Source organism: Callionymus lyra, chromosome 1 (genome assembly GCF_982586985.1).
Source record: "Callionymus lyra chromosome 1, fCalLyr1.hap1.1, whole genome shotgun sequence".
In the NCBI taxonomy this organism is placed as follows: domain Eukaryota; kingdom Metazoa; phylum Chordata; class Actinopteri; order Syngnathiformes; family Callionymidae; genus Callionymus; species Callionymus lyra.
This window is the reverse complement of record NC_141818.1, coordinates 50,313,461-50,337,259: the sequence shown is the minus strand read 5'-3', so window position 1 is coordinate 50,337,259 and position 23,799 is coordinate 50,313,461. Positions and strand designations below refer to the sequence as shown.

The following is a 23,799-nucleotide window of genomic DNA, read 5'->3' as shown; positions in this document are numbered from 1 at the left end:
TTAGTTCTACCTATTGTAGTAGTTTTATATTCCTTATAAAAAGCTTTATTTTTAGAACATCTAAGTTCTGGTAGATTTAACTTTAAAATTGCCTCTAGGTAAGATTTACCTGAAGAAAAGGGACACCACCCTTGTTTTATAGTGCAAGGGAAACTATTACATTTACGTGGATAATAATTAATGAATTAACTATGAAACACTAGTTTTAATCAATCTCAAGTGAAGTTTACTACTTTTTGTTGTGATTATCTGTTCTTTACTGAGTAAGCTCATAAATTGACCGTTAGTTACACCAGAATAGAGACGCGAACAACGACGTGACGTTTTATACATTTATTTAAAAAGGAATGAATAATGAATGACAAAAATGAGTATGTTATGGTAAGTTTCTGAACCGAGAATAAAAACGGAAAAGTGAAAAGAATCGTGTACAAAATCTTACTGCACTACCTGCATATTAAACAACCCAGACACAAATTAATTTGTTCAAGATATGAAGTGATCAGCTTCTTACTTGACGGTAGATGTTGAATGGCGGTTTAGGCAGCAGCTGAAGACCAGATGAAGATGGCATGCGAGTGGATGTAAGTAAGTAAGTAAGTAATATTTATTTATATAGCGCTTTTCGAGACCAGGGTCACAAAGCGCTTAAACAATCAAAACAATACTCAAAAAAGTACATACTTTAAAGATCAAGATAATACTGAGAACAACACAGGAGTTCGAGAAATTCAAGGAAAAGCCTGAACAAATAGAAACGTCTTAAGCTGTTTCTTAAAGGAGTCAGTAGATCCATCAAGAGCAAAGAGAGAGGAAGATCGTTCCAAAGCTTAGGAGCAACAGCCTTAAAAGATTTCTCTCCTCTGGTCCTGAGCCGTGTGCGTGGAACCATAAGTAGATTCTGATCCACAGACCTCAGAGCCCGAGCTGGGGTGTAAGGCTGGATCATATCAGTGATGTAAGGAGGAGCCTGACCATGAATAGCTCTGAAAGTAAGAACCAGAATTTTAAAGTTGATCCTGAAAGAAACTGGAAGCCAGTGAAGAGTTTTAAGGACCGGAGAGATGTGAGTTCTTCTACTTGAGCGGGTCAGAATTCTCGCAGCAGAGTTCTGAATCAACTGCAGACGAGACAGCTCCTTCTTGTTAAGACATGAAAACAAACTGTTACAATAGTCCAGACGAGAAGAAACAAACGCATGGATTACAAGATCCAGATCATGTTCCGACAACATTTTCCTAAGTTTAGAGATTTTTCTCAGTTGAAGGAAACAGTTTCTGGTCAGTTTTCTGCAATGTCGAACAAGAGACATGTCTTTATCAAATACAACACCCAGGTTTCTCAGGCTCAGTTTGACAGACTGACCTAAGTCACCTAAGTACTGACTCAACCCTGGAATCTTATCATCAGGAGCAATCACCAGTGTTTCAGTTTTGTCCACATTTAGCTGTAAAGTGTTTTCACTCAGCCATTGTTTGATTTCTAGCAAACAATTGACTAAGCCGTTCAGCCTCTGGGGCTCAGTTGGATCAAAAGAGCAGTAGAGCTGGATATCATCAGCAAAAATGTGATAAGAAGCATCAGGAAATCTCTGAATGATTTTACCGAGGGGAATCAAGTACAGCAAAAACAATAAAGGACCCAGAACAGAACCTTGAGGGACTCCACACAACAGATCTGCCGATTCAGACCTCATTTGATTGGCACACTAAAACTGCGCCCAGAAAGGTAAGATGAGAACCATTCTAACACAGACCCAGACAGTCCCACTTCATCCCTCAGTCTTCTCAGCAGCATCTGGTGATCAACTGTGTCAAAGGCTGAGGACAGATCCAAGAGAACCAGAACAGTGAATTTACCCGAGTCAGCCGACATCATGATGTCACTGGACACTTTCAATAAAGCTGTCTCCGTAGAGTGATGTTTACGGAAGCCAGACTGAAACTTCTCATGGATGTCGCTCTGATCCAGGAACAAAGACAGCTGCTCAGACACCACCTTCTCCAAGATCTTGGACAAGGCAGGGAGCTTAGAAATAGGCCTGAAATCACTGAGGTCAGTTGGGTCTAAGCCTGGTTTTTTGAGCAGAGGCTCCACAATGGCATGTTTAAATGCATTGGGAAAAACTCCTGTGGAAAGGGAGAGGTTCACCATATTGGTAACCCAGGGGCCAATTACATCAAATACTTTGATAAAAAGCCTACAAGGAAGGACGTCATCTGAGCAAGAGGAGGGTTTCATCTTCTTCACTAGTGCCGAAATATCACCCAAAGATACAGCAGTGAAGGAGGACCAAGAGGAGGAGAGGGGCTCAGAGAGAGTAGGGGTTCCAAACAAAGGGGGAGAGATTTTCTCTTTGATCAATTTAATTTTGTCAATGAAAAATCTCAACAATGCATTGCTGTCAGCTTCACAGAAGACAGGCGTGATTTGAGGAGCAGGAGACACGAGAGAATTAATCGTGTCAAACAAAACTTTGGGGTTTTTCCTATTTGCTGCTACCAGTTCTCTGATGTAATCAGATCTAGCAGTTTCTACCATCTCATTGTAAGAAGTCATCAGATCCCTGAGGTGAAGTCTATGCACCTCAAGTTTAGTGGACTTCCAGAGACGCTCAGATGCCAACGGAGTTGGAGGTGAGGATGGGGATGAAGGAGATGACGATGAGAATGACAGTCAGGAACGAGGGGATCAAAGTTATTTCGACGAGGGGGCCAAGCGATTGCGTTCGGTCCACCAAACGTTCCAATGAATCACATTGTCGGCTTCCTGGTTGTAGACACCTCGAGTGAACAGCGCTGAACGCCTGGAATGCTCACTTCGCTGAGGGAAAGTCGTATAGGTCAGGAACACTTGGTTCTTACGGGAGGTAAGGATGATGCATGGGTTGCTTGCTTCTCAATGGAGATTCGCAGTCGTGGAGACGTGCTGCGAATATTGGAACAATCGGACCGGTCTGGTCAAGATTGAAAAAGACTCACGAAAACTTTGCGGAGTCTGGAAGGATGCTGATTTCTATCAACGGGTCCTTCGGCGCGGTCCTCAGTTTGGGCTTGCAGGAGCTGAAGTCAGGAGGCCGGAGTTTCATCTTGAAGGCAAAGTTGGTGATGACCCAGTTTATGCTCAAACACCAGTTGTTTGGGGACGTCGTTCCCTTTGGGGCCGAAATCCACAGTCCCCAATTAGTTTTCATTCAGATCGTGTTCAGCATGCTCTAAAATATATTTCTGTCTTAAAATCTCAATTGTCCCTAAAAGTGACTTATTTCAGACTTTTTGTGTGTGTGTGTTTGTGCAGATCCCCCCACCCCCTCAATCTGTGTGTCCCTCTACATCGCCCCCATTGGTAGTGTGTGGAAGTGTCAAGGACCCCAAAGGTGGTCCACATACTGTCTTGTTAAATTAATATTTCCATTGCACAGCCTCAACCCAGTGTTAAAATGAATTTGCTAGCGCTACATGCTAGCGCTACATGCTAGCTCTACATGCTAACTGATGATGTAACTTGGCAAATAGAGAGTGAATAGGTAGCCTGTTATTTGCCTGACATTAAAGATATATTAAAGGATGTATTAAAACCTATGTTAAAGGATATATTAAGTTGGAATTTTGACTGTTTGTATTCTTTCTATAAGTGATAAAGGTAATTTTGTCCAGCGATTTAGGTCATCCTGTGAAGTAGTGGAGAGAAATTCGAGGATAACAATTCTAATAGATTAGGGGAGATGTAGATTCCTAAATATTTTATGTTGCCTATTGTTAGACGGTGTGGAGAAACTAACATTGATACGCATTCCTCGGCCTTTATTGCCAGTTTATACAAAACTCTGCAGCCAGAATTCCTCACGCTCTAGTAGAAGAACTCACATTTCTCAAATCGTTAAAACTCTTCACTGGCTGCCAGTTTCTTTCAGGATCATTTTAAAATTCTGGTTCTTACTTTCAGATCTATTCATGGTCAGACCTTCCATCAGTGATCTGATCCAGACTTACACCCCAGCTCAGGCTCTGAGGTCTGTGGATCAGAATCTACTGATGGTTCCTGAACACGCTTCAGGACCAGAGGAGAGAAATCCTTCCAGACTGTTGCTCCTAAGCTTTGGAACGATCTTCTCTGTGTTTGATGATCTACTGATTCCTTCAAGAAACATCTGAAGACATTTTTATTCTTGCAGGCTTTTCCTTGAGACTACTATAGTCCTAAGTATATATTTGATCAAGTATTGTTTTGATTGTTTAAGTGCTTTGTGACCCTGGTATAGAAAAGCGTTCTACAAATATTACTTACTTACTTGCTTACTAACATATCAAAATGTGTGAATAAATAAATAAACCTGTGGATAAACTTTAACAAAAACTCTGTTTTCTAATAAGTGCCAAGTGACTAGTCTTAGATGCTGGAGAAGGAAGAAAATCATCTAAGTTTAAAAAAAATACAAAGATGTTTTGTTTGTTTTGGAGCGTTAGTTAGGCCAAAAGGTATCACCAAATACTCTGTGAACAAGAAGAGTCTTGAAGGCTGTTCAAGAATAGATGACACACGTCATGTTCATATGATTATAATATTGATCACAGAACAAGCATAATGTTAACATGATAAACATAATGATCACATGATATTGATATATACAATAACAAATACTGAAATTGAAGTAATGAACAAAATTAGATTGAAACAAACAAAGAAAGTAAAGAATATTTAAGAAAGATGATTTAAAAATGTATAAGTTAACAAACGAACATGTTATATAACAAATATGTGTTAACAGTTATTTATGGTCTCATGATCTCATATTACAGGTCATAGTTTGTATTCTTGAAGTCAATTAATATTATATATTAACGTAAGAAGGAAGTTCCTGAATGTTTCAAAATCCAACTTCTGGAACTCTCGTCTCTGCCTCTGTGTTTCCATGGAGCTGCTGCTGGCTCAGGGTTTTGCACAAAGGCCTGGAGTCTGGCTCAAGTATAAAAGGAAAGGGTTAAAGCAGGTACGGTACCTTTTGGTCTAAGAGCAGAACCAGCAGCAGCGTTGAACCATCAACCAGCAAAATGACCTCCAGTGGAATGAACATGAACGGAAAGGTGAGATATTTTAACTTCTACTCTTGTAACAAATATAAGATTAAAGAGCAAAAACAGACAAAATAAACAACTTCTCCAATAACATAACATTTAAACATGTCTCGATATGTATAAAAGCTGAACTAACCCCTCCAGTGACAGACAGTTTAATGAACTTCACAGTTCATTGCAGACTAATATAAAGTAGAGATGATAGCGGAAATAACAGACATGTCACACAGACAACAACATTAAACATCTAATAAGATTTGAACAAATGACACTGAATTAAATTGACATCATCTCAGACTAGTATCATAAAAACAGAGGCGCTGACGTCAATTGGTTTATTTAATCTTTATTAACAAATCACACATTCTCTTGGCAACATTTGTATCAGTAAATGTTTTATAATTATTAATAAATTAAATAAATACAGCAGTGAGATTTCGCTTAACTCTGATGTGTTTTCTTTGTTTTGAAAAAATCTAAAAAATGATGCTTCTGCTGGCTCTCCAGATCGAGCGAAAATCCAAGAGGCGGAGCTTAGAAAAAGTGAAATTTAGCGTCTTTTTTGAATTATTATTAAAGATTAAGGGTTATTGTAATCAAAATACACCACCTTGGAGAAAATATTTCCTTTTTTGTGGTTTAAAGTTGTAATTGCCAATTCACCGGCAAAATATGGACATAGAAAGTAAAGACAATAAACACTGACACAAGATTATTTCAAATATTGAGTAAATAAATCAGTAAATATTAATGTAACTTAATATTTTGAGTGTTTTGTTCCATGAACTGACTCCTCCCCGGTATCGAAACCTGGTGGTGGTGAAGAAGGAAACAGTCATAGGAATGAGTTTAAGAGAAAATGCTTGTTAAGTGAAATATGCAAAGTCAGAACAAACATATTCTTGGACTTTTGGCAAAGCAGAGATCTATCGCAGGGACGTCTTTAAATTTCAAACGCAAAGTTCTAATGAAATGGGGGATCTTTGGACAGCAACTCAAAAGTTACTGGAGTTGATCTCTTCTAGAGAGAATCTGTTGGCTTACGCAGATGTCTGTCCTTGAACTTAGACTTGCTGGCACAATCGAGGGATTGTTTTGTCTCTCTCAGTGTGTAGGCTTGACCTGAAGAACAGCTGAGCACTTGGATTTTAATGCATTAGATTTATCAAAGCTTTCGATATAGTTATCGCGGATTATTTTCTTTCAGATCGTCTTCTACGAGGACAGGAACTTCCAGGGCCGTACCTACGAGTGCATGAGCGACTGTCCCGACATGTCCTCCTACCTGAGCAGGTGTCAGTCCAGCAGGGTGGAGCGCGGCTGCTTCATGGTTTACGATCGCAACAACTACAACGGCAACCAGTTCTTCATGAAGAGGGGCGAGTACCCGGACCACAGCAACATGATGGGCATGAGCAACGGCGTCAAGTCCTGCCGCATGATCCCTTGCGTAAGAACACTTTGATCCAAGTCAGAAGGTTCTTTCAGAGTTGTGACGTCACTCTCTCTCTCCCGTCCAGATGAACTCTTCCTCCGGCCAGCAGCACCGCGGCTCCTTCAGGATGAGGATCTACGAGCGCGAGAACTTCGTGGGTCAGATGCATGAGCTGCAGGACGACTGCGAGAACGTGATGGAGAGGTTCCGCATGTCCGGCTGCATGTCCTGCAACGTCTCTGAGGGTCACTGGCTGCTGTACGAGCACGCTGACTTCCGAGGAAAGATGATGTACGTGAGGCCCGGAGAGTACCGCAACTTCCACAACCACAACAACATGAACAACATGAACAACATGAACGGCATGAAGTACATGAGCATGAGGCGCATCACCGACTCCATGTATTGATCGACTCCATGATCAATAAAGTCACCTGAACCTAAGCTGAAGTCACATGTCGTTATTGTCTTAGTCTCCTCCCACATAAACAGGTGTTTCCAACTCATTCATGGCCTGACAATTAGATTCATGCTACATGAGAGTTTGAAGACATCTTGATGACTCATGGGTACGTCAATTGTTATAAAGCGTTCAATAAAAAAGTTCAATAAAAAATAACAAAAAATATATGTTCATTTTGATCATTAAAAAAAAAAAGTTTTATTCATTTAATAATTGTGGCATGATGTGAAGGGGAATGAGGAAGAATACAACGTTTTAGTCTTTGAATACAAGTCGGAAATAACAACGCATATGAAATATCAAAAAGCTAAAGCCTAGTAGATTCAACAATATATTCCTAATACTCAAACGGAGGGTAGGTGCCGGCTGCAGGCACACTCCAGAGAAGCAGTCTGGAAAATACCCATGGCATTTGGAGATTCCAGAAAGTTACAGTTTGAAACAATCTGGGCCAATCTGACCTTAAGAGAGTTCAAGCAACAAGGGTCCATCAAGTATGTTAAGTTGTTATGATCCGTTAATATTAGGAATGGTACCTCTGATCCCTTCAGTCAGTGTCTCCATTCCTGGGGAGTAGTAACCCCCGCCAGGTGTTTGAATATCTCTGAGAAAGTATGGCTCCAACTGTACTTGGAAATATAATATTTGGGAAATAATTCCCTCTGTGCTCAGTAAAACGCCTAGCCTCAGTGTGTCAAGAAACTCTACCCATAGTCACCCAGACATTGATAACATTGATAACTTTGTGGGCAGTTTTACAGACTCGTTGCACAATACGCTTGACTTAATCGCACCACTAACAAAAAAGGCTGTTAACAGAAGTAGTCTTGCTCCCTGGTATACTCAGGAAACACGTAAATTAAAACAGGTTTGTAGACGACTAGAGAAGAAATGGCGTTCATCAAAACATAATGAATTGTACCAGGACTGGCAGGATAAGTTAAAAATATACAAGGCATCTCTTCGGAAAGCCAGAGCCAGCTACTACTCATCACTTATAGAAGCAAATAAGAATAACCCCAAGTTCTTATTCAGTACTGTTGCCAGGCTGACACAGAGCCATCAGTCCATTGAGCAGTCCATCCCTCCTCATCTCAGTAGCAATGACTTTATGAACTTTTTTAATGAAAAAATTGTAACTATTAGAGGAAAGATTCAAGACCTCCTAGATTCGTCTAATTCAACCAGTGCAGCCTCACCGGACACAGACACTATGACTGATACATACTTTGACTCCTTTCTACCAGTGAGTCCTCGACAGCTGTCCCAGGTTGTTTCCTCCTCAAAGTCCACAACATGTCTTCTCGATCCTATTCCCACATGGCTACTTAAAGAACTGTTCCCCTTACTTAGCACTTGCATACTTGACATTATTAACCTGTCAATAACATCCGGCTATGTGCCTCAGATTTTTAAAGTTGCAGTAATTAAACCTCTGCTTAAAAAACCCACTCTCGATCCAGAGGTCCTCACTAACTACAGGCCTATCTCTAATCTAGTATTCATTTCAAAACTTCTGGAGAAAGTGGTAACGAGTCAGCTCTGTGATTATCTCCAGGACAATGATCAATTTGAGGTGTTTCAGTCTGGTTTTAGGGAACACCACAGCACAGAGACCGCCCTGGTAAAAGTAAGTAACGACCTACTGATGGCCTCTGATCAGGGCCATGTTTCAGTTCTTGTTCTTCTAGATCTCAGTGCTGCATTTGACACTGTCGACCACCAAATCCTTCTACAGAGGCTAGAAAACCATTTAGGCATTCGTGGAACTGCTCTTAACTGGTTTAAATCTTACCTGTCGAATAGAACGCACTATGTACATGTCAACCACCTCTCATCGACACACACTAAGGTCAGCTATGGTGTCCCACAAGGTTCTGTTCTTGGTCCAATACTATTCACAATCTATATGCTCCCACTAGGGGACTTGATTAGAAGACACTCTATACATTTTCACTGTTATGCTGATGACACCCAACTTTACCTGTCCATGAAGCCAGATGAAAGAATTCAGCTAACACAATTACAGTCCTGTATCACAGATATCAAGTCATGGATGACCAAAAACTTCCTCCTACTGAACTCGGAAAAGACTGAGGTTTTACTAGTTGGTCCGCAACATCTCAGACAATTATTAACTAATGATCTAGCTTTACAAAATGGACTTGCTCCTGCTACTAGCACCACTGTAAAGAATCTGGGTGTATGCTTTGACGAGGACTTATCATTTAACTCACACATAAAACAAAACTCACGGACTGCTTATTTCCACCTTCGTAACATTTCAAAAATTAGGCATTTCCTTCCTTTAGATGCTGCTGAGAAGCTCATCCATGCTTTTGTTACCTCCAGGCTGGACTATTGTAACTCTCTTCTGTCAGGCTGTTCTAAAAAGTCTCTCAGAACTCTTCAGCTCATTCAGAACTCTGCAGCTCGTGTCCTGACTAAGACTAAGAGGCGCGAACACATTTCCCCTGTACTGTCTTCCCTACATTGGCTTCCTGTAGAATTCAGAATACAATTTAAAATCCTTCTCCTAACCTATAAAGCCTTACATGGTCTAGCACCAACATACATTAATGATTTAATCCAAACTTACCAACCCTCAAGGACCTTACGATCCCTAAACTCTGATCTACTAGTTATACCACAAATCTCTAAATGTAGATTCAGAGCCAGGGCCTTTTGTTTTCAAGCCCCTCTACTGTGGAACAAACTACCGGCTTCTGTCCGGAGGGCAGACACCCTCTCTATGTTTAAAAATAATCTTAAAACCTTACTTTTCGATAAAGCCTATAATTAACTTGACTGTTTATCTCTAGCCGTCATAACTAACAAAACTGTTTATCTTAGCTGCTATAGGCTGAGAATGCTGGAGGAGTTTTAGTTTTAGACTCCGGCGGTAGGGGCCTGTGGGTGCCTTGGGCCTGGTGGTGGTCACCGCTGGTGCCCGCGATGGCCCTGTGCGCCGGTGGGGGGGTGGCCCACTCCTGGGGGGTTTTTGATGGTGCGTGGGAGCGGGTGCTGGCGGGGGTGGCTGGGGTGGCTGGGGTGGTGGATGGGGGGTTGCGCTGGGGGCGGTGCTGGGGCTGGGGGGTTGCTGGTCCCGGGGGTCGGCGGGTGAGCCGTCGGGGGTGGGGCTGGGGCTGGCCGGGTGTTCTGGATGACCTCCCGGCCCCGATGGCTTCGCCTGGTCTGTGGTGGGGGGCCTGTCTTGGGGTGGGTGTCTGCTGCAGCGGTGGCTGTGGTCCTCTACCCGCCCTGTGTGGCATGTGCCGTGGTCGGGGGGTTTGTCGCCCTTGGTCCTGGGGGTTCGTGGCTGGGCTGGTCGGTCTTTTCGGGGGCTTCCCGGGTGGGGGGGGGGCCGCATTGGGGGGACGGCGGAGGCATTGGGCGGACCCATGTTACCGTAGTAACCATGTACCGCCCATGCAAGTGCTGCTGTCACCCTGGGTGATGCATGGTGGGTGGGGGCGGTGGCTGGGGGTCAGTACGTGTGATGGGCGGGGCCTCGGCACCTTAGAGACCGTGGACTGCCCATCGAATACTGCTGGCCCCCCAAACTTCCCTCATGGGGAGGTGGGCTGCGGCTGTTGGGGACGGTCTACAATTCAAAGACTGGGGGCCGTTCCCGGACGGCTGCGGCCCCATTGCCCCCCCCCTGTGACCCGTGGGACCTGGTCCGGTGCCTGGCCATTGCTCCCCCGGGCTCATGCGGTGGCACTCAACCCGGCTACTGGCCGTGTCCGCAGGGTATTGGGGGGGGTTCCGCCGCCGCTGCTGTGGTGGGTCCCCGTCTCCTTGACTCGGTCCCCTGCTATGGACTTGTTGGCGGCCTGGCGGTCTGGGGGTCCTCCGTCGCCCGGCCTGGCCCCGGGGCCCTATCCCCTGACTGGTTCTTCTGGCTGCCCCTCTGCCCCGGTGCCTGCGCCTGGTGCCTCCCCCTCTCTGCTTCCTCGGTCGTCCTCGCCTGTGCTCGCCCTCTCGCGGCCCCGGTGGTGGTCAGCCTTCTCGCTGGTGTTTGGGGCCGGCTCTGGTTGTTATCTCGCCTGCCGGGTCCTGGTCTCCCGCGTGTTCCTGCCGCGGCTTGGGCCCCTGTGTCTGGATCTGCTGTGCTAGGTATGTGCCCTCTGGCCTGGCTATTTCAACCCCCCCCCCCCTCTCCCCTCTATATATCTTCACCCCTCACCGGAGTCTGTATACCTGTGTATTGTCTACATTTGTCCCAAACCCACACCTTTTTATTTCTCTCCCGGAGCCCCAGGGATCCACCTCCAGAGCTGTTGCTGATCCAGGATCTTCACCATGTCATCAGATCCCGAGTTCTCTCCAGCACCCCCATGGACCCTCCTACACTCTCCTCTTTTCTCTCACTATATCCTCCCTCACTCCTCTCCTTATCCATCTGTCTACCCCCCCATCCTTCCTCCCAGCCGGTCAAAGCGGCAGGCCGTCAACAATGAGTCGGGTTCCGCTCGAGGTTTCTGCCTTCTAAAAGGAAGTTTTTCCTCGCCATTGCTCACTGTACAGTGTTTTGTTTCTTGCTCTTTGTTGAATTGCTGGGATCTATTTTTCCTTAATCAACTGTAGTCTTATTTCAACTGTATAGTGTCTTGAGATAACTTTGTTATGATAAGACACTTTAAATAAAATTGAATTGAATTGAATTGAATTGCAGCCGGCACCTACCCTCCGTTTGAGTATTAGGAATATATTGTTGAATCTACTAGGCTTTAGCTTTTTGATATTTCATATGCATTGTTATTTCCGACTTGTATTCAAAGACTAAAACGTTGTATTCTTCCTCATTCCCCTTCACATCATGCCACAATTATTAAATGAATAAAACTTTTTTTTTTTAATGATCAAAATGAACATATATTTTTTGTTATTTTTTATTGAACTTTTTTATTGAACGCTTTATAACAATTGACGTACCCATGAGTCATCAAGATGTCTTCAAACTCTCATGTAGCATGAATCTAATTGTCAGGCCATGAATGAGTTGGAAACACCTGTGTATGTGGGAGGAGACTAAGACAATAACGACATGTGACTTCAGCTTAGGTTCAGGTGACTTTATTGATCATGGAGTCGATCAATACATGGAGTCGGTGATGCGCCTCATGCTCATGTACTTCATGCCGTTCATGTTGTTCATGTTGTTCATGTTGTTGTGGTTGTGGAAGTTGCGGTACTCTCCGGGCCTCACGTACATCATCTTTCCTCGGAAGTCAGCGTGCTCGTACAGCAGCCAGTGACCCTCAGAGACGTTGCAGGACATGCAGCCGGACATGCGGAACCTCTCCATCACGTTCTCGCAGTCGTCCTGCAGCTCATGCATCTGACCCACGAAGTTCTCGCGCTCGTAGATCCTCATCCTGAAGGAGCCGCGGTGCTGCTGGCCGGAGGAAGAGTTCATCTGGACGGGAGAGAGAGAGTGACATCACAACTCTGACAGAACCTTCTGACATGGATCAAGGTGTTCTTACGCAAGAGATCATGCGGCAGGACTTGACGCCGTTGCTCATGCCCATCATGTTGCTGTGGTCCGGGTACTCGCCCCTCTTCATGAAGAACTGGTTGCCATTGTAGTTGTTACGATCGTAAACCATGAAGCAGCCGCGCTCAACCCTGCTGGACTGACACCTGTTCAGGTAGGAGGACATGTCGGGACTGTCGCTCATGCACTCGTAGGAACGGCCCTGGAAGTTCCTGTCCTCGTAGAAGACGATCTGAAAGAAAAGAATCCGCGATAACTATATCGAAAGCTTTGATAAATCTAATGCATTAAAATCCAAGTGCTCAGCTGTTCTTCAGGTCAAGCCTACACACTGAGAGAGACAAAACATTCCCTTGATTGTGCCAGCAAGTCTAAGTTCAAGGGCAGACATCTGCGTAAGCCAACTGATAAACAGATTCTCTCTAGAAGAGATCAACTCCAGTAACTTTTGAGTTGCTGTCCAAAGATCCCCCATTTCATTAGAACTTTGCGTTTGACATTTAAAGACGTCCCTGCGATAGATCTCTGCTTTGCCAAAAGTCCAAGAATATGTTTGTTCTGACTTTGCATATTTCACTTAACAAGCATTTTCTCTTAAACTCATTCCTATGACTGTTTCCTTCTTCACCACCACCAGGTTTCGATACCGGGGAGGAGTCAGTTCATGGAACAAAACACTCAAAATATTAAGTTATATTAATATTTACTGATTTATTTACTCAATATTTGAAATAATCGTGTGTCAGTGTTTATTGTCTTTACTTTCTATGTCCATATTTTGCCGGTGAATTGGCAATTACAACTTTAAACCACAAAAAAGGAAATATTTTCTCCAAGGTGGTGTATTTTGATTACAATAACCCTTAATCTTTAATAATAATTCAAAATAGACGCTAAATTTCACTTTTTCTAAGCTCCGCCTCTTGGATTTTCGCTCGATCTGGAGAGCCAGCAGAAGCATAATTTTTTAGATTTTTTTAAAACAAAGAAAACACATCAGAGTTAAGCGAAATCTCACTGCTGTATTTATTTAATTTATTAATAATTATAAAACATTTACTGATACAAATGTTGTCAAGAGAATGTGTGATTTGTTAATAAAGATTAAATAAACCAATTGACGTCAGTGCCTCTGTTTTTATGATACTAGTCTGAGATGATGTAAATTTAATTCAGAATCATTTGTTCAAATCTTATTAGATGTTTAATGTTGTTGTCTGTGTGACGTGTCTGTTATTTCCGCTATCATCTCTACTTTATATTAGTCTGCAATGAACTGTGAAGTTCATTAAACTGTCTGTCACTGGAGGGGTTAGTTCAGCTTTTATACATATCGAGACATGTTTAAATGTTATGTTATTGGAGAAGTTGTTTATTTTGTCTGTTTTTGCTCTTTAATCTTATATTTGTTACAAGAGTAGAAGTTAAAATATCTCACCTTTCCGTTCATGTTCATTCCACTGGAGGTCATTTTGCTGGTTGATGGTTCAACGCTGCTGCTGGTTCTGCTCTTAGACCAAAAGGTACCGTACCTGCTTTAACCCTTTCCTTTTATACTTGAGCCAGACTCCAGGCCTTTGTGCAAAACCCTGAGCCAGCAGCAGCTCCATGGAAACACAGAGTCAGAGACGAGAGTTCCAGAAGTTGTATTTTGAAACATTCAGGAACTTCCTTTTTACGTTAATATATAATATTAATTGACTTCAAGAATACAAACTATGACCTGTAATATGAGATCATGAGACCATAAATAACTGTTAACACATATTTGTTATATAACATGTTCGTTTGTTAACTTATACATTTTTAAATCATCTTTCTTAAATATTCTTTACTTTCTTTGTTTGTTTCAATCTAATTTTGTTCATTACTTCAATTTCAGTACATTTGTTATTGTATATATCAATATCATGTGATCATTATGATTATCATGTTAACATTAGGCTTGTTCTGTGATCAATATTATAATCATATGAACATGACGTGTGTCATCTATTCTTGAACAGCCTTCAAGACTCTTCTTGTTCACAGAGTATTTGGTGATACCTTTTGGCCTAACTAACGCTCCAAAACAAACAAAACATCTTTGTATTTTTAAAACTTAAAAATGATTTTCTTCCTTCTCCAGCATCTCAGACTAGTCACTTGGCACTTATTAGAAAACAGAGTTTTTGTTAAAGTTTATCCACAGGTTTATTTATTTATTCACATATTTTGATATGTTAGTAAGCAAGTAAGTAAGTAATATTTGTAGAACGCTTTTCTATACCAGGGTCACAAAGCACTTAAACAATCAAAACAATACTTGATAAAATATATACTTAGGAGTATAGTAGTCTCAAGGAAAAGCCTGCAAGAATAAAAATGTCTTCAGATGTTTCTTGAAGGAGTCAGTAGATCATCAAACACAGAGAAGATCGTTCCAAAGCTTAGGAGCAACAGTCTGGAAGGATTTCTCTCCTCTGGTCCTGAAGCGTGTTCAGGAACCATCAGTAGATTCTGATCCACAGACCTCAGAGCCTGAGCTGGGGTGTAAGTCTGGATCAGATCACTGATGGAAGGTCTGACCATGAATAGATCTGAAAGTAAGAACCAGAATTTTAAAATGATCCTGAAAGAAACTGGCAGCCAGTGAAGAGTTTTAAGGATCTGAAGATGTGAGTTCTTCTACTAGAGCGTGAGGAATTCTGGCTGCAGAGTTTTGTATAAACTGGCAATAAAGGCCGAAGAATGTGTGTCAATGTTAGTTTCTCCACACCGTCTAACAATAGGCAACATTAAATATTTAGGAATCTACATCTCCCCTAATCTATTAGAATTGTTATCCTCAAATTTCTCTCCACTACTTCACAGGATGACCTAAATCGCTGGACAAAATTACCTTTATCACTTATAGGTCTCGAAAAGCGCTATATAAATAAATATTACTTACTTACTTACTTACTTATAGAAAGAATACAAACAGTCAAAATTCCAACTTAATATATCCTTTAACATAGGTTTTAATACATCCTTTAATATATCTTTAATGTCAGGCAAATAACAGGCTATCTATTCACTCTCTATTTGCCAAGTTACATCATCAGTTAGCATGTAGTGCTAGCATGTAGTGCTAGCATGTAGTGCTAGCATGTAGTGCTAGCATGTAGTGCTAGCATGTAGTGCTAGCATGTAGCGCTAGCATGTAGCGCTAGCAAATTCATTTTAACACTGGGTTGAGGCTGTGCAATGAGAATATTAATTTAACAAGACAGTATGTGGACCACCTTTGGGGTCCTTGACACTGCCACACACTACCAATGGGGGCGATGTAGAGGGACACACAGATTGAGGGGGTGGGGGGATCTGCGAACACACACACACAAAAAGTCTGAAATAAGTCACTTTTAGGGACAATTGAGATTTTAAGACAGAAATATATTTTAGAGCATGCTGAACACGATCTGAATGAAAACTAATTGGGGACGTGGATTTCGGCCCCAAAGGGAACGACGTCCCCAAACAACTGGTGTTTGAGCATAAACTGGGTCATCACCAACTTTGATTCAAGACGAAACTCCGGCCTCCTGACTTCAGCTCCTGCAAGCCCAAACTGAGGGCCGTGCCGAAGGACCCGTTGATAGAAATCAGCATCCTTCCAGACTCCGCAAAGTTTTCTTGAGTCTTTTTCAATCTTGACCAGACCGGTCCGATTGTTCCAATATTCGCAGCACGTCTCCACGACTGCGAATCTCCATTGAGAAGCAAGCAACCCATGCATCATCCTTACCTCCCGTAAGAACCAAGTGTTCCTGACCTATACGACTTTCCCTCAGCGAGGTGAGCATTCCAGGCGTTCAGCGCTGTTCACTCGAGGTGTCTACAACCAGGAAGCCGACAATGTGATTCATTGGAACGTTTGGTGGACCGAACGCAATCGCTTGGCCCCCTCGTCGAAATAACTTTGATCCCCTCGTTCCTGACTGTCATTCTCATCGTCATCTCCTTCATCCCCATCCTCACCTCCAACTCCGTTGGCATCTGAGCGTCTCTGGAAGTCCACTAAACTTGAGGTGCATAGACTTCACCTCAGGGATCTGATGACTTCTTACAATGAGATGGTAGAAACTGCTAGATCTGATTACATCAGAGAACTGGTAGCAGCAAATAGGAAAAACCCCAAAGTTTTGTTTGACACGATTAATTCTCTCGTGTCTCCTGCTCCTCAAATCACGCCTGTCTTCTGTGAAGCTGACAGCAATGCATTGTTGAGATTTTTCATTGACAAAATTAAATTGATCAAAGAGAAAATCTCTCCCCCTTTGTTTGGAACCCCTACTCTCTCTGAGCGCCTCTCCTCCTCTTGGTCCTCCTTCACTGCTGTATCTTTGGGTGATATTTCGGCACTAGTGAACAAGATGAAACCCTCCTCTTGCTCAGATGACGTCCTTCCTTGTAGGCTTTTTATCAAAGTATTTGATGTAATTGGCCCCTGGGTTACCAATATGGTGAACCTCTCCCTTTCCACAGGGGTTTTTCCCAATGCATTTAAACATGCCATTGTGGAGCCTCTGCTCCAAAAACCAGGCTTAGACCCAACTGACCTCAGTAATTTCAGGCCTATTTCTAAGCTCCCTTTCTTGTCCAAGATCTTGGAGAAGGTGGTGTCTGAGCAGCTGTCTTTGTTCCTGGATCAGAGCGACATCCATGAGAAGTTTCAGTCTGGCTTCCGTAAACATCACTCTACGGAGACAGCTTTATTGAAAGTGTCCAGTGACATCATGATGTCGGCTGACTCGGGTAAATTCACTGTTCTGGTTCTCTTGGATCTGTCCTCAGCCTTTGACACAGTTGATCACCAGATCCTGCTGAGAAGACTGAGGGATGAAGTGGGACTGTCTGGGTCTGTGTTAGAATGGTTCTCATCTTACCTTTCTGGGCGCAGTTTTAGTGTATCTGCCAATCAAATGAGGTCTGAATCGGCAGATCTGTTGTGTGGAGTCCCTCAAGGTTCTGTTCTGGGTCCTTTATTGTTTTTGCTGTACTTGATTCCCCTCGGTAAAATCATTCAGAGATTTCCTGATGTTTCTTATCACATTTTTGCTGATGACATCCAGCTCTACTGCTCTTTTGATCCAACTGAGCCTCAGAGGCTGAACAGCTTAGTCAATTGTTTGCTAGAAATCAAACAATGAGTGAAAACACTTTACAGCTAAATGTGGACAAAACTGAAACACTGGTGATTGCTCCTGATGATAAGATTCCAGGGTTGAGTCAGTACTTAGGTGACTTAGGTCAGTCTGTCAAACTGAGCCTGAGAAACCTGGGTGTTGTATCTGATAAAGACATGTCTCTTGTTCGACATTGCAGAAAACTGACCAGAAACTGTTTCCTTCAACTGAGAAAAATCTCTAAACTTAGGAAAATGTTGTCGGAACATGATCTGGAGCTTGTAATCCATGCGTTTGTTTCTTCTCGTCTGGACTATTGTAACAGTTTGTTTTCATGTCTTAACAAGAAGGATGTGTCTCGTCTGCAGTTGATTCAGAACTCTGCAGCGAGAATTCTGACCCGCTCAAGTAGAAGAACTCACATCTCTCCGGTCCTTAAAACTCTTCACTGGCTTCCAGTTTCTTTCAGGATCAACTTTAAAATTCTGGTTCTTACTTTCAGAGCTATTCATGGTCAGGCTCCTCCTTACATCACTGATATGATCCAGCCTTACACCCCAGCTCGGGCTCTGAGGTCTGTGGATCAGAATCTACTTATGGTTCCACGCACACGGCTCAGGACCAGAGGAGAGAAATCTTTTCAGGCTGTTGCTCCTAAGCTTTGAAACGATCTTCTCTCTCTTTGCTCTTGATGATCTACTGACTCCTTTAAGAAACATCTTAAGACGTTTCTATTTGTTCAGGCTTTTCCTTGAATTTCTCGAACTCCTGTGTTGTTCTCAGTATTATCTTGATCTTTAAATTATGTACTTTTTTGAGTATTGTTTTGATTGTTTAAGCGCTTTGTGACCCTGGTCTCGAAAAGCGCTATATAAATAAATATTACTTACTTACTTACTTACATCCACTCGCATGCCATCTTCATCTGGTCTTCAGCTGCTGCCTAAACCGGCATTCAACATCTACCGTCAAGTAAGAAGCTGATCACTTCATCTTGAACAAATTAATTTGTGTCTGGGTTGTTTAATATGCGGGTAGTCCAGTAAGATTTTGTACACGATTCTTTTCCCTTTTCCGTTTTTATTCTCGGTTCAGAAACTTACCATAACATACTCATTTTTGTCATTCATTATTCATTCCTTTTTAAATAAATGTATAAAACGTCACGTCGTTGTTCGCGTCTCTATTCTGGTGTAATTAACGGTCAATTTAAGAGCCTCTTACTCAGTAAAGAACAGATAATCACAACAAAAAGTAGTAAACTTCACTTGAGATTGATTAAAACTAGTGTTTCATAGTTAATTAATTAATTATTATCCACGTAAATGTAATAGTTTCCCTTGCACTATAAAACAAGGGTGGTGTCCCTTTTCTTCAGGTAAATCTTACCTAGAGGCAATTTTAAAGTTAAATCTACCAGAACTTAGATGTTCTGAAAATAAACCTTTTTATAAGGAATATAAAACTACTACATTAGGTAGAACTAAATCGTTTTTTTTTCAATTAGCCACAGCAATACAGCAATTATTCATAAAAATAAATAAAAATAAAATAAGAACAAGAACAATATGACCGCTATTGCATCTTTATGGGTGGTTGCTGGGAGGCACGTGGACGTGGAGGCATGTGGACTGTTGGGGGTGGGGCTTGGGGTTTGCTAGTTGCTCTTGATGGCCCTCTGGCCTGGTTGGCCTTCCATCTTGTACATGATGGGGGGCCGTGTGTGGGTTGGTCTTGGGATGTTTTTGCTAATATAAACATTTAATGTCGTTACAAAGTGTCATTTAGTCGCTCAGTTGAAGTTTCGTTCACCCATAAAATTACTTTTAAAAAGACGTTAGCCTTGGACTACTAGGCTACCTCGCAATGATACTTACACCGGCTTGGCCTTCAAACACCTGAGACAGCTCTTCTCGTGGGCCATTCAGAAAACTTCCTGCAGTTCACTGTGGAGGTTGATATATTAAACTCTACAGTTGGAGCCATACTTTCTCAGAGATATTCAAACACCTTGCGGGGGTTACTACTCCCCAGGAATGGAGACACTGGCTGAAGGGATCAGAGGTACCGTTCCTAATATTAACGGATCATAACAACTTAACATACTTGATGGACCCTTGTTGCTTGAACTCTCTTAAGGTCAGATTGGCCCAGATTGTTTCAAACTGTAACTTTCTGGAATCTCCAAATGCCATGGGTATTTTCCAGACTGCCTCTCTGGAGTGTGCCTGCAGCCGGCACCTACCCTCCGTTTGAGTATTAGGAATATATTGTTGAATCTACTAGGCTTTAGCTTTTTGATATTTCATATGCATTGTTATTTCCGACTTGTATTCAAAGACTAAAACGTTGTATTCTTCCTCATTCCCCTTCACATCATGCCACAATTATTAAATGAATAAAACAAATTCTTTTTTTTAATGATTAAAATGAACATATATTTTTGTTATTTTTTATTGAACTTTACACTGATTTTGAACACTGAAGTATAACGCTTTATAACGATTCTGTTGACGTACCCATGAGTCATCAAGATGTCTTCAAACTCTCATGTAGCACGAATCTAATTGTCAGGCCATGAATTAGTTGGAAACACCTGTGTATGTGGGAGGAGATTAAGACAATAATGACATGTGACTTCAGCTTAGGTTCAGGTAACTTTATTGATCATGGAGTCGATCAATACATGGACTCGGTGATGCGCCTCATGCTCATGTACTTCATGCCGTTCATGTTGTTCATGTTGTTCATGTTGTTGTGGTTGTGGAAGTTGCGGTACTCTCCGGGCCTCACGTACATCATCTTTCCTCGGAAGTCAGCGTGCTCGTACAGCAGCCAGTGACCCTCAGAGACGTTGCAGGACATGCAGCCGGACATGCGGAACCTCTCCATCACGTTCTCGCAGTCGTCCTGCAGCTCATGCATCTGACCCACGAAGTTCTCGCGCTCGTAGATCCTCATCCTGAAGGAGCCGCGGTGCTGCTGGCCGGAGGAAGAGTTCATCTGGACGGGAGAGAGAGAGTGACGTCACAACTCTGAAAGAACCTTCTGACATGGATCAAAGTGTTCTTACCATGGGGATCATGCGGCAGGACTTGACGCCGTTGCTCATGCCCATCATGTTGCTGTGGTCCGGGTACTCGCCCCTCTTCATGAAGAACTGGTTGCCGTTGTAGTTGTTGCGATCGTAAACCATGAAGCAGCCGCGCTCCACCCTGCTGGACTGACACCTGTTCAGGTAGGAGGACATGTCGGGACTGTCGCTCATGCACTCGTAGGAACGGCCCTGGAAGTTCCTGTCCTCGTAGAAGACGATCTGAAAGAAGAGGATCCGCGATAACTTGATTGAAGGTCATGATAAATCTAATGCATTAAAATCCAAGTGCTCAGCTGTTCTTCAGGTCAAGCCTACACACTGAGAGAGACAAAACATTCCCTCGATTGTGCCAGCAAGTCTAAGTTCAAGGGCAGACATCTGCGTAAGCCAACTGATAAACAGATTCTCTCTAGAAGAGATCAACTCCAGTAACTTTAGAGTTGCTCTCCAAAGATCCCCCATTTCATTAGAACTTTGCGTTTGAAATTTAAAGACGTCCCTGCGATAGATCTCTGCTTTGCCAAAAGTCCAAGAATATGTTTGTTCTCTGACTTTGCATATTTCACTTAACAAGCATTTTCTCTTAAACTCATTCCTATGACTGTTTCCTCCTTCACCACCACCAGGTTTCGATACCGGGGAGGAGTCAGTTCATGGAACAAAACACTCAAAATATTAAGTTACATTAATATTTACTGATTTATTTACTCAATATATGAAATAATCTTGTGTCAGTGTTTATTGTCTTTACTTTCTATGTCCATAATTTTGCAGGTGATTTGGCAATTACAACTTTAAACCACAAAAAAGGAAATATTTTCTCCAAGGTGGAGTATTTTGATTACAATAATCCTTAATCTTTAAGAATAATTCAAAATAGACGCTAAATTTCAGTTTTTCTAAGCTCCGCCTCTTGGATTTTCGCTCGATCTGGAGAGCCAGCAGAAGCATCATTTTTAGATTTTTTTAAAACTAAGAATACACAGCAGAGTTAAGTGAATTCTCACTGCTGTATTTATTTAATTTATTAATAATTATAAAACATTTACTGATACAAATGTCAAGAGAATGTGTGATTTGTTAATAAAGATTAAATAAACCAATTGACGTCAGCGCCTCTGTTTTTATGATACTAGTCTGAGATGATGTCAATTTAATTCAAATCATTTGTTAAAGTCTTATTAGATGTTTAATGTTGTTGTCCGTGTGACGTGTCTGTTATTTCCGCTATCATCTCTACTTTATATTAGTCTGCAATGAACTGTGAAGTTCATTAAACTGTCTGTCACTGGAGAGGTTAGTTCAGCTTTTATACATATCGAGACATGTTTAAATGTTATGTTATTGGAGAAGTTGTTTATTTTGTCTGTTTTTGCTCTTTAATCTTATATTTGTTACAAGAGTAGAAGTTAAAATATCTCACCTTTCCGTTCATGTTCATTCCACTGGAGGTCATTTTGCTGGTTGATGGTTCAACGCTGCTGCTGGTTCTGCTCTTAGACCAAAAGGTACCGTACCTGCTTTAACCCTTTCCTTTTATACTTGAGCCAGACTCCAGGCCTTTGTGCAAAACCCTGAGCCAGCAGCAGCTCCATGGAAACACAGAGGCAGAGACGAGAGTTCCAGAAGTTGTATTTTGAAACATTCAGGAACTTCCTTCTTACGTTAATATATAATATTAATTGACTTCAATAATACAAACTATGACCTGTAATATGAGATCATGAGACCATAAATAACTGTTAACACATATTTGTTATATAACATGTTCGTTTGTTAACTTATACATTTTTAAATCATCTTTCTTAAATATTCTTTACTTTCTTTGTTTGTTTCAATCTAATTTTGTTCATTACTTCAATTTCAGTACATTTGTTATTGTATATATCAATATCATGTGATCATTATGTTTATCATGTTAACATTATGATGGTTCTGTGATCAATATTATAATCATATGAACATGACGTGTGTCATCTATTCTTGAACAGCCTTCAAGACTCTTCTTGTTCACAGAGTATTTGGTGATACCTTTTGGCCTAACTAACGCTCCAAAACAAACAAAACATCTTTGTATTTTTTAAACTTAAAAATGATTTTCTTCCTTCTCCAGCATCTAAGACTAGTCACTTGGCACTTATTAGAAAACAGAGTTTTTGTTAAAGTTTATCCACAGGTTTATTTATTTATTCACAAATTTTGATATGTTAGTAAGCAAGTAAGTAAGTAATATTTGTAGAACGCTTTTCGATACCAGGGTCACAAAGCACTTAAACAATCAAAACAATACTTGATAAAATATATACTTAGGACTATAGTAGTCTCAAGGAAAAGCCTGCAAGAATAAAAATGTCTTCAGATGGTTCTTGAAGGAATCAGTAGATCATCAAACACAGAGATCGTTCCAAAGCTTAGGAGCAACAGTCTGGAAGGATTTCTCTCCTCTGGTCCTGAAGCGTGTTCAGGAACCATCAGTAGATTCTGATCCACAGACCTCAGAGCCTGAGCTGGGGTGTAAGTCTGGATCAGATCACTGATTGAAGGTCTGACCGTGAATAGATCTGAAAGTAAGAACCAGAATTTTAAAATGATCCTGAAAGAAACTGGCAGCCAGTGAAGAGTTTTAAGGATCTGAGAAATGTGAGTTCTTCTACTAGAGCGTGAGGAATTCTGGATGCAGAGTTTTGTATAAACTGGCAATAAAGGCCGAAGAATGCGTATCAATGTTAGTTTCTCCACACCGTCTAACAATAGGCAACATTAAACATTTAGGAATCTACATCTCCCCTAATCTATTAGAATTGTTATCCTCGAATTTCTCTCCACTACTTCACAGGATGACCTAAAGCGCTGGACAAAATTACCTTCATCACTTATAGAAAGAATACAAACAGTCAAAATTCCAACTTAATATATCCTTTAACATAGGTTTTAATACATCCTTTAATATATCTTTAATGTCAGGCAAATAACAGGCTACCTATTCACTCTCTATTTGCCAAGTTACATCATCAGTTAGCATGTAGAGCTAGCATGTAGCACTAGCATGTAGCGCTAGCAAATTCATTTTAACACT

At 41.6% G+C, this 23,799-nt stretch overlaps 3 protein-coding genes across 3 annotated transcripts; 1 reads left to right on the top strand and 2 right to left on the bottom strand.

The window, feature by feature from the left end:
- Positions 1–5,051: 5,051 nt before the first annotated feature.
- LOC148090060 (gamma-crystallin M2-like) lies at positions 5,052–6,919 on the top strand. Its single transcript, XM_087785586.1, has 3 exons — positions 5,052–5,084; positions 6,283–6,525; positions 6,620–6,919. Exons 1-3 carry the CDS (start codon positions 5,052–5,054, stop codon positions 6,917–6,919), a joined length of 576 nt encoding a protein of 191 aa, XP_087641712.1.
- A 5,152-nt stretch (positions 6,920–12,071) lies between these two features.
- Positions 12,072–13,947, bottom strand: LOC148090059 (gamma-crystallin M2-like). The gene is made up of 3 exons (XM_087811580.1): positions 13,915–13,947; positions 12,466–12,708; positions 12,072–12,371 (listed from the first exon to the last, which is right to left on the bottom strand). The coding sequence occupies exons 1-3, from the start codon at positions 13,945–13,947 to the stop codon at positions 12,072–12,074; spliced, it is 576 nt and encodes a 191-aa protein (XP_087667706.1).
- A 6,358-nt stretch (positions 13,948–20,305) lies between these two features.
- On the bottom strand, positions 20,306–22,179 carry LOC148090058 (gamma-crystallin M2-like). The gene is made up of 3 exons (XM_087811567.1): positions 22,147–22,179; positions 20,700–20,942; positions 20,306–20,605 (listed from the first exon to the last, which is right to left on the bottom strand). Exons 1-3 carry the CDS (start codon positions 22,177–22,179, stop codon positions 20,306–20,308), a joined length of 576 nt encoding a protein of 191 aa, XP_087667693.1.
- Positions 22,180–23,799: the final 1,620 nt, after the last annotated feature.